At 38.6% G+C, this 15,623-nt stretch overlaps 1 protein-coding gene across 1 annotated transcript in view; it reads right to left on the reverse strand.

The window, feature by feature from the left end:
* The window catches only part of FBXW7 (F-box and WD repeat domain containing 7), a 93,554-nt gene that overhangs the window by 22,140 nt on the left and 55,791 nt on the right, over nucleotides 1–15,623 (reverse strand). Inside the window, exons 3-5 of the mRNA XM_081924235.1 lie at nucleotides 9,168–9,250; nucleotides 5,733–5,874; nucleotides 4,626–4,709 (exon numbers count right to left, since the gene is read on the reverse strand). Of these exons, the coding sequence (XP_081780361.1) occupies nucleotides 4,626–4,709; nucleotides 5,733–5,874; nucleotides 9,168–9,250 (309 nt within the window). The remainder of the gene's footprint in view (nucleotides 1–4,625; nucleotides 4,710–5,732; nucleotides 5,875–9,167; nucleotides 9,251–15,623) is intronic.

The raw sequence follows: 15,623 nt of genomic DNA on the forward strand, positions 1-15,623 counted from the left end.
AATTAACATAGCTTTCAAACTCCCAAGCAGAATGTGCAAGAATGGTATAAATGAAATTTCTACATCTGTTTTATGATGAAATGTATATATTCCTGACCCAATAGTTGTCATAATTTGCTATACATTGTCATTTTTATGTCACACTGATTATGACTGTAATTAATGAGGGATCGGATAAATATGCTGGAAATGGACACAAACGAATCAGAATTAAACAGAAGCACAAAAACTGAATGGCATTACATGAAAATACTTGTGAATTTACCTTTACCTGCTTCATATTACTTTTCAAAGAAAGGTTAAATTCACAGAACCAGCATGTCAAAACTGAGGGGGTGGATCTGAATCTAGAAACAATCTATAATAGCTGTTAATAATATCTCTTTAATAGTACAGAAACTGAGGCAAAATCTGAAAGTATAACAACTATCCTAGGGGTACAATCCTATCTTTTCCACAATATAATGCTAAACAGAAAAAAACTATGGAGAAAAATTATATCCCCGTAACCTCGGACCATTTATTCAGCTTTCTAAACTAACTAAAAGGAATAAGTATAATATAGTTTCATATTATCGGTTAGAAAGATTTACTCCTGGGACATCACTCACGTTGTCATTCATTTTAAGGAATAAACTGATAATCAATTTAAAAAGCTAAAGAGAAAATGTGTTTCATGCCAAATACAGTTATTTCTGTTCTGGTAAGCAATCTTAGGATAAATATTACTTCAGTTCAAGTGAAAAACAACATATTTGTATGCAGTGATGTAGTATCTATGTGCTCCTCTATGTGACACCGTATCTCCAAAATTGCTTAGGCTACATCAGACACAGTTGTCACTAAGTGTATAGCCTTTAAAACCAGTAATACTATTTGAAGTAAGAGAAAGTGCAATTGTATAGCTGGGGGGGGGGGGGAGGTTAATATTGGTATTTAACTGAGAAGCACTTTTAACCAATCCCATCCTTGCATATAGTTCTAATATTCAACACCCATTCAAGGCCTGAATTTCTTTTCATACTGTACCACTCACAAAACATGTATGTGTACCACTGATAATATTGTTTTGAAGCACAGAGAAGCATCATTCTGAAGCTAAGTATTTCATAGTTCATGGTCACACCAAGTATTATTTCTTTCTAAGTACTCTGAAGCACCTAACTCCTCACTACTTTTATTTCCCTTCCGTTCTGATGTATGGAAGAATATCCTAAAGAACAATAATTTTGTATACTGCAAAAACCAGGTAATCAATCATTAGGACAAACTTTCAGGAGACCTCCAGAGACTTTTATGATTCATTGTGATAAGTCATTATGTTGAAGAGGGACTGATGGGAAGGAGTCAAACTCCTTATACAACTACTTTGAGAATTTGGGGGTTTACAGTACTTGTATTTCATAGAATCATAGAAACATAGAGTTGGAAGAGACCCTAAGGGTCATCTAGTCCAACCCCTTGCAATGAAGGATTTTTCCTGGGGGGCAATGACTGATTTGTAAAAGCAAACATAAAAAATCATTTAGGATAGGGGAAAATTATAAACCTACTCTAAGTGGTGAGGTGTGTGCTTACAAATCTTTAATCTCTGTACTTAACCATGTATAAGATACAAATATGCTTGGCACAATAAAGATTGGGTGCCTTGGTATTTTAAAAAATGTGTAAGGCTTCTTTTGTAGTTAGAAGCATAAGGTACATAAAATGTGAACTGACTGGGATGAAGATCTGCCTTGCAAATAAAACTGATACTGAAACATTAAATAGGGAGAATTATGAGGCTCGAATTGATAGATGCTAAAACTAACTTTAATAAAACTGATGTAAAATACAATCCAAGCATACAGTTTACCATTGGTAAGAAGTGCTTGTACTGTTAAGGCTAAAGCTTTTTTCTTTTCCCTGACCTTCCACTGACTGTGGTCCACTTACTGTGTGTACAGAACAACTCCTTCCTGTTCTAACCTCCAGATGCTCCCAAATTGCTTGATGGTTCATCCCAACCCGCGAAGCATATTTGGAAGGCATATAGGATACGACCTTAAGTCCATCAAACTCTATCCCAATTTATTTCAAAACATTTTTAAAGGGCTAATGTGCAAATTCAGGTTAAGAATTAAAAAGCATATTGGCATACTTAACCAAGTTCAATTCTACCAATATTATCTGTACTGTTCAGAGTTTAATCAGAGGTTGTGCGCAAGCATTCTAAAATTTAATCTGTGCTATTGGAATTTTAAATTGTCTCTTCAGGGATATAATTAAGAAGAGCATTTTGAAGAAATAAAGTGCATATTTTATATGCATTCTTAGGAAGAAGCAGTGTTTCGTGAAACCACTGGAACACTAGGGGAAACAGTGTATGAACAGAACACTGACGCTTCCTACACAAGATCCACAACAAACGGATCCTTAAGTGGGAGCAGAGGAACTGCATCACATCCAGAGATGTGCATACTGAACTCAAGAATAATTCAAACTCAAGACACAGGAAGTGATAAATATGCAAAAAGGAAATGGAATTCTGTGACTCAAATACACTAAACAAATTAAAATACAGGACCAATTATGAAACTCTGCCCCATTTTTCTCCCATCCCACTTGTGCCAAATTTCCCCTCCATTTTATTAGTCATGAGGAGTGGCAGGAAGCTACACTTGGCAGTAATGCTCTGTCCTCAACCACTAGAATTTACACTCAGCTATTTATTTGGCACCTGAGATTTCATCACATATTACCCACAATGTTTCAAGCAAATAGTGACCTTCTGAAATACCCAAAACTCAGCAACCTGAATTTCCAAATGCCAGATTTTCCACTCTTTCTGCACACCTGCCGAATCATGGAAAGTCCTAACAATATTCAATCTTTTTTGTTCTTTAATGTTTATGTCAGAGTTCACTGTCTGTATCTGTGCCTTCTCAGGGTTTGTGTGGATATCAAGCAACATTTACTGCTGCTTATTCTATCCACAGGATAGACCCATGATAGTCTAACCATGCTTATGATCACAGTCATTGCTTTCCAAAGATTCATGCTATGTATTAACTGGTGGTAATATTTTATATTGCATGCTTAACGAATAGATCTTGTAGAATAGATCAATGGGATTCCCCCCCCCCCGAACATCAGACTGTGGGCATTCATCCCAACAATCCCTTCAATAATCAAGCCAGGTCTTACTGAAGGTGAAACCCATCCTCCTAGCATCTCTAGAACTGGTACACTTTGAACTCACTCGCCCCCATGTTAAAGTTGATAGTAAGACTAAACAGCATTGATCTACTGTTAGAAATGATCAGTAGTGGGCTCTGCTACCTACAGAAATAGGGAGAAAAATTCAATGTAGCGCTATGACAACTGTTCCTTCAGCAAAAGCATTTCAGCTTGCACGCTCCTCCCAAGTGTGCTGTTCTGGACCCTTCCCTACACAGCCGATCTAGACAGGGGTGGGAGTGTGTGGCAGGGAGGAAAGGGGAATGGGGAAAGCCCCATTTTGCTAGAGGAAGTCCTTGTGGAGGCTTCCACTAGAAGGACTTGTTTACTGAATCTGGTCTCTGAGCTTTAGAAAATGTAACTTAATTAATGGTATTGAAGTTTGGATTTATGCTTTCACTCCACTTCCAACCACAACCAATTTAACATCAAATTTGTCTTAATAAGAAATCTACATCTGAATAATGAGACTCTTAATCTCAGGGTTGTGGGTTTGAGCCACATGTTGGACAAGAGAGTCCTGCATTGTAGGGGGTTAGACTAGATGACCCTCATGGTCGCTTCCAACTCTATAATACTATAATTCTATAATTATATAATTACTATAATTCGATGCCAAAATAGCTGAAACCAATGGAATGGTAGATCAGCTTAATTGAAGTTAATTGAAATTCAAATCAGCCTGCTTAAAACAATTGTGAGGATAAATCATTTCTCTGAACTTAAGATGAAAGGCTGGGTTCAAAGGTTTAAAAAAAACCATGAATCTAATGAATCTTGAAATGTTCAATACCCTAGTCTAGAAGATGCATTCCTACAATGTAGAGTTGGATCCACTAGCATGAAGCTTCTTCTGCTCTTAGAAGAGCTGTTTCCAGCTTCATTGTAGAGTCCTGCTTGTCCCAGTTCAGGAAGTGTGCAAATTCTTGGGTGGGACTTTGAACAAACTCATCCCCAAGACCATTCTTAATGGCCCACTAACCTTACTAGGTAGCCTGTAATTTCATTATTCACACTGTAAACATAAGCCCTGATATACTCTGACCCTGCACTGTATGAAGTATTCCACTTCCTCTGCATTAGTGCCATCCCATGAACTCTTGCACATGTTGTCTTACTGCTCATGTGTCTTTGAATCTGGCCCACGTCTATTTGTAAAACCCGTATCTTGGCATTGGGTTGCAGCTGTGTGAGCGTGATTTCATTAACACGAGACCGTCTTTTCCATTCTTCTTCCTCAGTGAAACCCCACTCTTCCTTTCCACTGAAAGATCTATGTTATGGGCTGGAGAACTTTCAAGTTGCATATGGCATGGGAGCTGGGGTGGGAGGGAGAAATAGCCGTAAGATCAGGCAGAAGCAACCTGAGGAAGTGGCAAGCTGCAAACACAAGGGACATCGGCTCAATTTTGGTCAACTGCCCCTCCCAGTTCAGCTCCCAGTGCGATGTTCCAGGTCTTTCCTGGATGTCTCCTGGCCCTCAGAAGAGGCTGTAGTGGAAAGAGAGGGTGAAAATGCACTCTCATGCAAGCGGTTAGTTATAGCCAGGCTCACACAGTGTTGGATACAAGCCATTGTGCTGAATATTTGTTTGCTCAACCTATCATGTCACTCCTTCAAATAAAGGATAAAGTTTATTTGATTACATAAATGTATAATTGGGAAAAACAAATGGCTTTCAAATGTTTGTTTTTCAGTAGCAAACACTGATTTGATGCATCCTGACAATAATTTGCTAACTAAACAATATTGTCTATGAAGGGCTTTATTAAACAACACATTTTACCCAAAAGATTGCTAGAAAGTTTACTGCTGGAGATATAGTATTCACATTAAATCTAAGAAATTGATTGCTGATCATAATGGCAGTAATTTCTAGTGCTGGCTCATTTCTCTTTTTTATAATGTTTCAGAAGTAGTTTTCAGTTTATAGATCTCTATAAACATGCTATATTTCTGGTTATTTAATTTAGCCTTGCAGATATATATTAAGTTTGTTTATACTGTGGTGCAGAACTGGAAAGCTGTAGACAGCGGGTTAAGTTACTACAGTTACATAGCATTAATTTGTACCGGTGAAAACCATTTTATTTTACAGTTTTTAACTCAGTACGCATTTTAGAGTTACGGTATGGAGGGCTCTTTTCTGTTTCTCATTAAAAACTTTACTATCTTTTAAAGAGATGAAAAAACATTGAGAAAATTCCATTCTCATCCATAATTAAGAGCACTAAAACATAAAACAGCCTACTCAATATTTTGCTTTTCATTTTTTAAAATTACAATAAATCTCAAGAAAGCCTACCTTTACACACCTCATGTTTAAAAATTATTTTGTTTTTTAAAACAGCAAGATATAAAACATGTTGCATTACAAAAGTACTGTTTGTTATTAAAAAGACTCAGGAAGTGTAGTGATTCGGTACTGTAACCGGCAACAGTTATTCTAGCAGAATTCTTTCTCAGTTCACAACAAGCTCTTCAAAATAAGTCAAACTCAAAATGTTTTTCACCTGAAACATTTTCAGCCATTCTTGAAGTCCTGTTGGCGGCTGGATGGATGTAATTCGGCGCCGTTGCTGTCCTTGACCATTGGCTGCTCTCAGATCTCCAAAAGTAGTAGGTGTTGCTGAGCAAGGCACAAGCCCAGTAGTACTGGAGCAGAAAAAAAGGCCAATGCAGTTCTCAGAAACATTTAATTATACTATTAGCACACTGGTCACTAGTTATTGAGGCAGATCTCATTACTATAGGAATGGGTCTTTCCAAATCTCATGTGTTTTACTATTTCAGGCTTATTTGGGGCAATTGCCTAATTATTGGAATCAAACAAGAGGTAAAGTAAGAAAACCTGGAGGTTTTCTTCACTAGGACTGGCTGGATACGTTTTGCTGAGACAGAGCAGCAAATGGCAACCTCCCACCCTCAAGTAAAAGTGCATAGTCCCCAAGGCTTGTGAAGTTATTCTGGAACCAGGCAGCAAACCTTACAAGTGCTGTTCCTTCTCCGTAGCACAAAAATAATAAATTAAATAGCTATTTGTTGCCCTTTCAATTCATCCAAGATTAGCTGCCTGAGGTAACCACCCCACTCTGCCTAATGGCAGGGCCCAGACCCAAACCTCACAATGGGAGGCGCTAATCTAAGGGCTATAACCTGGGATCCACTTTGGGTGTATCAAAGTGTTTGCAGTCACCCAATAGTACATTTGATATTTTCTTTGAAGTTCAGACCACTGTGTCATACGACAAACTATTTTGAACCCTCTTGAGTCCCATGTTTAAAAGTAAAGCACAGTGAGCTGCATTGAAGAAATGCAAGCCTATAGATATCTTGGCACACTGAACTAGTTGGGACAGTTTTTTGGATCATGACCACAGTAGTCACTCCCTCTAATATTAAACTTAGGTGGTGAATGTCAACTGAAACTAAGCCAAAAAAGAGGCTGAGAAACGGGAGGAAGTTATCGGCATTCTCAGGCGAAAGGCGAAGTTTGAGATACAACCCCCTCTCTTTGAAAATCGTAAGATGGTAATCCTTCTCCAATGGTCTGAGCATGCTCAGTAGTGGTGGAATGTCCGTGAAAAAGAAAAATGCACCACTCAGAGGGAAATTAGTGGAATGTCCAACTTTACAAGTTACATGTTATAGTATGTTGGGGGAGGCATAGCTGGCAGACAAGAACTTGAGTAGAAGGTGGAGATAGACCAACCTTTGGTTGCAAGTTCCACTTAGGAATAATGAAGTGTGAAATTGGTCACCTGGCTCTCCAAAACTGTGTCTGAGTTAACTAGTCTGGCATGAGTTGTGGGCCCCACTGAGCACCCTTGCAGGACACCATGTTGGGAGAGGGACAACATAGCTAACTTTGTTTTGCTGCTTGCAACCTCTAACCCTGCATGGGGCCACCTACTGGCTTTGGTGCATATGAAACTAACACCACACTGTTGAAGCTCCTGTTCAACTTTCCTCTCTGAGGATGTAAGCAGAGTCAAGAGTGAGGAGATGAAACAGCATCCTCCGCTTCGCTTTTACGACCCGTCTCACTTGGTTGTGAAGACTGTGCCCAACAAAAGCTCCTTGCCCAAGGGCCTCCCAAAACCTCAAGCTGGGATTGCAGTCACCCCAAATTTGTTAGCAGTAAGTCTAAAGGATTTCTGGTTTGGGTATTCCAAAGTTTTATTTATTTTGTAATATTTCTAGTTTTATCTATATAAATGTTGAATGCTTCCCCACTAGTAGCCTTTGGTTACAAGATTTGGGACTTTCATTTACAACATGTTGTAGATATTTGAATATTTTGAAAAGGGTAACTCTAGTCAGTTGAGACACATTTGCTTTTTATACATATTTCACTGGACACCTAGGATTATTGTATGTTTCTAATTTGTAAGAAGCATGTGCTTCAATGTAATTATAAGCCAAACACTGACACTTTGCTTCCCTGGGTTTGCCAAAACAGCAAAAACTACATGACTGCAAATTTGCATAAATTTGGTGTGTGCCTAACTAAACACTGATTGAAGTACCATGGATATGGGATTTTCTAGTTTCAGCATATCCAGTTTGAAGGATTTCAGAAATCAGTGCTAAGAAAGGCCAGCATCTAAGGCCTTGAAGTGTCATTGCTAGTCAGAGAAGTAGACAAATGGGCCTAGGTGGAGAAATAATCTGGAACTCAGTATAAAGTATAATTCAAAGGCATTATTTTAGCATTTTATGTTACAGCCTTTTTGCAGGCAAAATAAGGCTCATAAAACTAATTAGTTTAGAACAATTTTCTGAAAACAGGGATGACACATTTACACAATTGAAAACATAACCATTTCATCAATGATGGGCACAGTTGTTATCTGATGAGCACAGATTAAATAAACTGGCTTATTTTAGGTAAAGAACTATCCTTGAAGGCATTTCTGAGTTCACAAATGTAAGATACTTATATAAAATGAACTCCAAAGATGTTCCCTTCTAATTCAAATCTAAGTAAGTATGAGCAAGTTAATAGCGATATTGTCTTCAAAAACATTGTATTTTATGAGTAGCTATGTTGGCATTTCCAGGATTTTTTTTTAAAAATCACACATGAATTAGGAAAGGATTTATTAGCTAGAAATGCACTAACAAGCATTCTATATGCAAACTTCTGTATGCAAACTTCTACAATTAATCAAATATCTGCATAGCATTTTCCCTGTTTTTCTTTTTACACAATTCAACAATGGCAGACCTATAAATTTGAGGGGGGAAATATATAAATGAATATATTTTAATTCATAATGAAGAATTTAAAAGGAAGATTAAAACTGAACAGCAGATAAATTGCCTATGGAAAGCAATCTGTTAAAACCAGAAAGTTTCACAATGCTGCAGATTTGAACAAGCTCAAATGCAAGAGGTAGTTGTTATGGCAACTACCAAGTAGTGAAGTCGAGTTGTATGCATCCCTGGTACTGAAATTCCTAACCAAAGGAAATTAAAGAGTTGTTAAATTGACGTGCCTGCTTATGATAAATGTACATCTCTTTAATTTATAAACGGAACTCCATGTTGTGGAGAGGTTATTATTCAATGTGACTCAGGAATTATCATGTTGTTGTATGCAAGAATGTTGTGATTAACACCAATGATTTTGTTGTCTCTATAGTCCAACTGATGCATATCCCAATCTGCAAATTTCCCTTCACTGGGTAGATGTGAGGGAAGAAAAATATTAGGGTCCTTTGAAGCCACGTAAAAGGATTCATCCTAAATTTGTAAATAAAAGGGTTTGTTTACCTTTTTATAAATTTATAACTTGATTAATTTCGAGCAAGTGAGGTACTTATGAATGTAGATAATTCACTCAGATTTGTTTTGTGGTATGACCATGCAAGAGGTGGCTGGGCAGGAAGTACAGGCTGCAGTCGTGTATCTTAAACAGATGACCTGTCATTGCATTAAATTACCTTGTGTATTCTGAGACTTTGCAGGGTTTCTTTCCCAGTGAGAAAGAACGGACCTCGGAGCCATGGTCCAACTTTCTCTTCATCTACAAAATAGGACAAGGAACAAAAAATGGTGTTAGTCTGGCAGCATAAGCGAGGCCCTTAATGAACAGGGTGGTAATCTTTTTGCCTGTACCTATCAAGATTCTCTTAATATCAGCCTGTGCAACCTGCATTTTAAACTAACAAAACATAAATTATTCCAATGACCCAGCTTTTCTACAACCCTTTGCACCATAATCACTTGGCAGCTAGAAGATAGCCTGCTGCATTATGATTTGTTTCCACACATTTATTCATCTCAATGAGTTATTAAATGATTCAGTTCATTACTTTGCACATTCTTTGGAATGATAGGTATAAATGCTAAAACATCAAACCGAATGAAATATTCTCTGATAAACACTTAAAAACACAGATCAGAAACATTTTACGAATGTGAAAAAGCACATGAAACTACCTCCCTTTGGGCAGTTCCTTACATTTTTACCACTAGTGTCATTAGGATGGCCTTAGGACAAGTAGCTTTGTGCAATATGGCAAGATAACCATGTGTGTGTGTGTGTGTGTGTGTGTGTGTGTGTGTGTGTGTGGAGTGTTGCATTGTCAACCACAGAGAAGTTTATCAAAGTTACCAACACTTATATATCAAGTAATCTTTTAACTACAAATGTTTAGACTGGACACTGAAAGAAGCATACAAAAACATATGCAAAGTGGAAAACATCCAAAAGCAAACTTTTTAGGTTTGACAAGATGCAGCAGGAGCAATTCGACACCTATGCTGGCTAAACAGTATGGAATATACATGTGCTTTTGCCCAGATTTATATCTGGTTGTTTTTCTTAATATGGTAGCTATTTAAAATGACTGGTTTCATACCAGTTGGCAGGTAAAATCAAATATACACTACCATGCAAATTCAGATTTTCCCATTCCCATTTTTTTAAAAAATGGACATTCACTATGTATTGTGGCTGTCTGCTGACACCGAAGATACATTAGAATCATTCAAGATACTAAAGTGCATTTTCACTAAGGAAATAAGCATTCTCTTAATTCTGTACTTATCTTTTTATGCTTATGAATTGTGCTTTATTTTTAAACAAGGTTTCCATTTAAATTGTGATGCTTATCTTTTTCACTTGAGCAATAATGGACACACTCCTCTTGTGCTCAGCCTTATTTGCGAGCCTGTGCCTCACATGGGACAATACACAGCATGCACCACACAGAACCAAAAAGCCTTCTCCACCAGCAACCTTTTTTCAGAGCAAGGCTGAGGATAATGGAGACCATATTTTCATCCATGTACAGGAGCATGTCTGAAAACCCTTGGAAAGCACTTCCCATATTTAGAAAAAGACATCGATTTATTGCAGAGCACCCTTTTGCTATAACCAAATTGCAGCTCCAGAAATGGGGGTTCATATACTAGATGCTTTTAACCTCCATTAAAAAATAAACTGATTCTCCCCTAGGGGGTATCATGATATTCCAGCAGTAATATTTCTTGTTTCCGACTATGAAATGATTTATTTTACTTCAGCAAACAAATGTTAGGAATATGAATTATAACACTAACTTCTACTCTGAATACAACTTCATTTTCTCAAAAGCATGGGATACATTCTAAACAACAGGCAGTTGTCCAAGGATGCAACGAAACTCCTGTTTTCTTAATATTTGTAGGAAACTTTTTCCATCCCTTTTAAGCTCCAACTGTTTTAGGTACTGGGAAACCTGCAAAAGCTTAGCACTTGGCACTCTATGAAATACTCTTAATAAAATTACCACTTTGTTAGGCTAAAAAGAAGTTTATGCCCATTAGAGGTATCTAGTGTAAACAATTGCATTTTGTAGGGGTTTCTGTGAAATTCAAAAACTTGCTCCACAAGTACCTGAGGAAACACACAATCTTGTAGAAAATTATGGTTGTGGTTTTTTTTTAAAATAACAGATCCTGCAGACTGTATTCTGCATTGCTCTTGGGAATACACTGTATCTCTGAAACATTTCACAGCATGCTCAAAATGTCTCTTTGATATAAGCAATTACATGTTAACATCAGTACTATTTGCATCCAAAGCTACAAAATGAACATGAAATACTGAGTGAAAGTAGAAAAGGGTCTCTCTTTTTTTTCAAAGGAGGGGAAAAAACCAGGCTAAAGTGCTGAGCTGAAGAGCCAGTTCAGTCGAAGGTAAATAGTCTGATCTTTCTTTGGTTTCCCATGCAGACTCCTAAAATAAAAGGATTTCGCATCTCATTGAGCCCTTTCATTATTTGCCTTTATTCAGCGTATAGCATGTTAAGCATCCAGGCACCACCAAAGGAGGGGGGGAATACAGAGAGATACCGCAGCCATCTCTGATGATACAGATTTTTCTTTCCTCAACAGACACACACACACAGAGGCACATACACACACAGGCACACACACACATCTATATAGATACATATAGGAAGGGGGACACACACCATACCAGTTACTTACTTTGTAAAAAATCATTTTTAAAGTGCCGTAGAACCCCATGTTTTCGGTATTTTTCCCCTTCAGCGGTTCCGTGCCCCCGTGTGTCCGGCTGCTTGGTAGCCTCTGACAATATAAACCTTTTTCAGGTAGATATGTCACAGACTCTAATGTGGACATGCTCGGGCACGTCGGAGAAGGAAGATCAGGCAGCAGAACCAGCAGCAGCAGCAGCAGCAAGCAAACTCCACCGTGAATGCGAGGAACGAAGCTCAATATCAAAAACCTCCTCCCGGCACACATACATACGTACAGCTTGTCTGAGGAGAACTTAAGGGAATAATGAGTGAGGGGGGAAGATTATTGGAGGAGACTTTGCCCTGTCAAAGCCTTGACTGAACAGATTCCTCCCCAAGCGGCACAGAGATCAGATTACATCTTCCCTCACGCTGCGAATGGTGCAGTCCAAGCTTCAGCAATGCAGGCTGCACATCAATTATATGGTGCTCAGCTCCAAGGAGCCTGTGAGCACACAGCATGGGAAGGACTTCGGCAGGAAATTAAACCGTCCCCACGCCATCCTCACATTGGCCACTGGGCTCGAAGGAAAGGCTGAATATCTTTAACTATCTTCTCAAACCTGGCTAATTTATCTCCCCCCATTTTAAACAAACAGGAGAGCACTGGATAATTCACGATTACGAGCTGAAGCAAACAAGGCGATTTCCACTAATTACAGCTATACGGTGGCCCTCCGGCAAGCTGACTGGACCTTTATGCCATTGCATCTAATGGGTTCAAACACTGCTGCATAAAAATGCAGTTAATTTCAAATTAATTTGAGATAAGCATTTCCTTTGGCAAGCAGCCTACATTTCTCATTTGGGGGAGGGGAAATAGTAATGAATTTCATTGTTACGCTTAGCACTCAATCCAATCATAATAAAATATGCAACTAGTTTGATTTAAATATTATTTCCTTCCTATTGTGTTTTGTTTTTTAAGTTGTGCTTACAAAATAACAGAACTGACGAGAAAACTCATGAGATCATCTTGTCTACCCCAAATGGAAGAAAGATCGGCACTACTGTTCTCTTACTACTCTTCAGTTACAACAAAAATCTGAAATAATTATTCAATGACACTCCCCTCCCAAACACAGTTGAAGCTACTGGAGAATCACCCTCCAAAGTGTTTTTGTTTTAAATACTTAACTTACCGTAAATCTGTATTTCTGCTATTTAACTATACTATCTGTGGCCCTATTCTCAAACATATTTGAAAGCTACTGCCATGACAGACCTTGAAGATGTCTATTTCACAGAGCAGATTAATATGACCACTTGCACCATTAGGTGATTCCCCCCCCATAGTCACTTCCTAGGGAGACCCCTACAGCCTTGCAAAAGGGTCCACATGCAATCAGCTATCACGTTGCTGAATGTACAAGAACCAAGTTTTAGCTGAACCCGTTCACAAGATCCAGGTCCAGCTGAATCCCTCTGTAGATTGTTGTTCATTCCAAATATATGAACGTAAAACATCAGATGAAGCCTGTTCAGTCAAGTGGAGCTATCACGTGTCTTGAACATGATACTTCTGCTACCCTTAATACACTGTAGTACGACATTTGCGTGGAAGTATGCTCGTATTTTCTCCAGATGGCATTTCTGCCATGAACACAGTGTTCCTTTCCCCCTTCTATTATAATATGAAACATTTTTTTAAAGCTTCCACTTTTTAAAATGTTCCTACTTTTTCCCTACAATCTGATGTGTCTCTGACTGAAGTCTGGTTTGGGTATTTATTTTTGGCCTCAAAACTGTCTCCTGATTTTTAGTGTTTTTTTTTAAAAAAATCAGCCATGATATAGGTATGGTGCAGACATATGTAAACTGCATTTTCTCCCCAAGAAGCAGAATACTTCCTGAATGTTTATGTTGTGGACTAACCTTGTAATTTCTATACGGGCACGCTATCTTAAAAAAGTATTTTTGGACCAGAAGGCACATTTTGAATTTTAAGGAAGCATGATGGGCACCAGTCACAAAATGGTTGCCATGGCATAACACAGCATGCCTGTGGCATGCCGGGGGCATGGTGAAATTAGAGACAGTTCGATCATTGATGCTTCCCACCCACCCAAGACAGCCAAAGGCTTACCATGGGAAGTCAGCTATGTCCTGAGTTTTCTCCACCTTCCCACCTCCCTCCAACATCACATTGTCTAATAACAATGGAGCATTTCCCAACACCAGCAAAAATATACACAGTGATCACACCACCCTTTCTCCTGCGCACGCACAGCACACATACAGGCCACATGTGCATCTCTCTCAACTCACTCATGCACACACATTCCTCATATACATCTCTCCCTCTCTCACACAGACCATAGATACACACAGACCACATACACATCTCCACCCCTACTCCTCCCGCTCACAGACCATACATGCATGTGCTCCTCCTCCTTCCCTCTCTCTTACACATGCCCACAAATCACATGCACCTATCTACTAAGTGCATCTGTCTGTCTGTCTGTCTGTCTGTCTGTCTGTCTGTCTGTCTCTCAAATACATGGGTGTCTGCCGGAATCTCCCCTCTAACGTCCTCACAAGAAATGAGAAGAATGGTGTCTGCATGTTTTGCTTCAAGTTCTAAAACATGTCAGGTTCCAAAATGCTAAAAGTTAGAAAAGAAAAGAAAAGAAAGCTGGGTATTATGGTTCTTCTTAGGCCTATTACTGGTTAACAAGTTAGGACTGTTGGCTATTTTCCTGGTTTGTGAACTAATATGACGCTACAGTTCCCCAATTTGGACATAACAGGAAACTTAGGACCACCCAGGAGCTTTGTGTCAAAGCTGGCACACAATGGATGAGTGCTCTGCCCCCGATGCTCGTTCCTGGCTTCATAAACCAGAGTTTACATAGCCTGGAATGAGAGTCCAAACCAGATATTACATCTTATCTGAATACGCTATTAAAGAGTTCCTGTGCCCAATTTTCTTCTGTGAGAAATTCTCAAAAAACAGTCATTATTCAGAGAAAGGTTAAGGAAATATCTGCTACTCAAAGAGTATTAGTAAAGTTAAGCTTCTACTACAGTGGGTATAAAAGCATAAATCCTAGGGTATGATCTGAGGGTACATGAGGGACACCAATTGGCTGAAGAAGCTAAAGCAAGTCTGGGACAAGTCAGTGCCTGGATGGATGACCATGTGGAAACCACATGTACACAATCTTGGTTCCATTATGGAAGAAAGGCAGGATATAAAATAAATAAATGCAGCAAGTAAAAGAGGAAGACATCCCCATTTTACAGAGGGAACTGATGTGTTTGCATTACATGACTGTCAAAATGCCTGTCTTGTCACTAACGAAAAAAAGTAAATCAAGCATGAACAGGAATCCGGTGTTTGTGTGTAAGAGAACCAAAATACGGAGAAGACAGTGTGTATGTTAGAGAAGACAGTAAGCTCCCCCAAGCTGCAGTCTAAGTAACTGCAGATTATTTATGCCTATGCAATTATTTCCCTACTGGCCTTACAAAAACAACTTATTAAACTTTTAGCAGGCAAGTTTGTTAGCAAGTTATAAATTAAAAACCAAAATTACTAGGTTTTATTGCTTTAGGTTTTCTTAGCCCAGTTAAGTAACAACTGAATTCCTGAAATCTGTACTGTTCATCATTAGCAAAACAGGTTATTTTAAAGGGGATTATAAGATCCAAGGGCCAATGCCACAACTAGACATCTGTTCTAATCTTGAGCCTATATAATGTACGCCATTTCTTCATCACCATTCTTGATGAAATGGAGACTCTATAGAACATACATTCAGCCCTGTGAATTTGTTATAGATACTCATTTCTTAAAGTCTTTTTTTTGGGGGGGGTGGCAGAAAGGACCCAGTTGTGGTTAATGGATATGCCTGCTGTCAA

Source organism: Podarcis melisellensis (assembly GCF_964234715.1).
Source record: "Podarcis melisellensis genome assembly, chromosome: 9".
Classification (NCBI taxonomy): Eukaryota; Metazoa; Chordata; class Lepidosauria; order Squamata; family Lacertidae; genus Podarcis; species Podarcis melisellensis.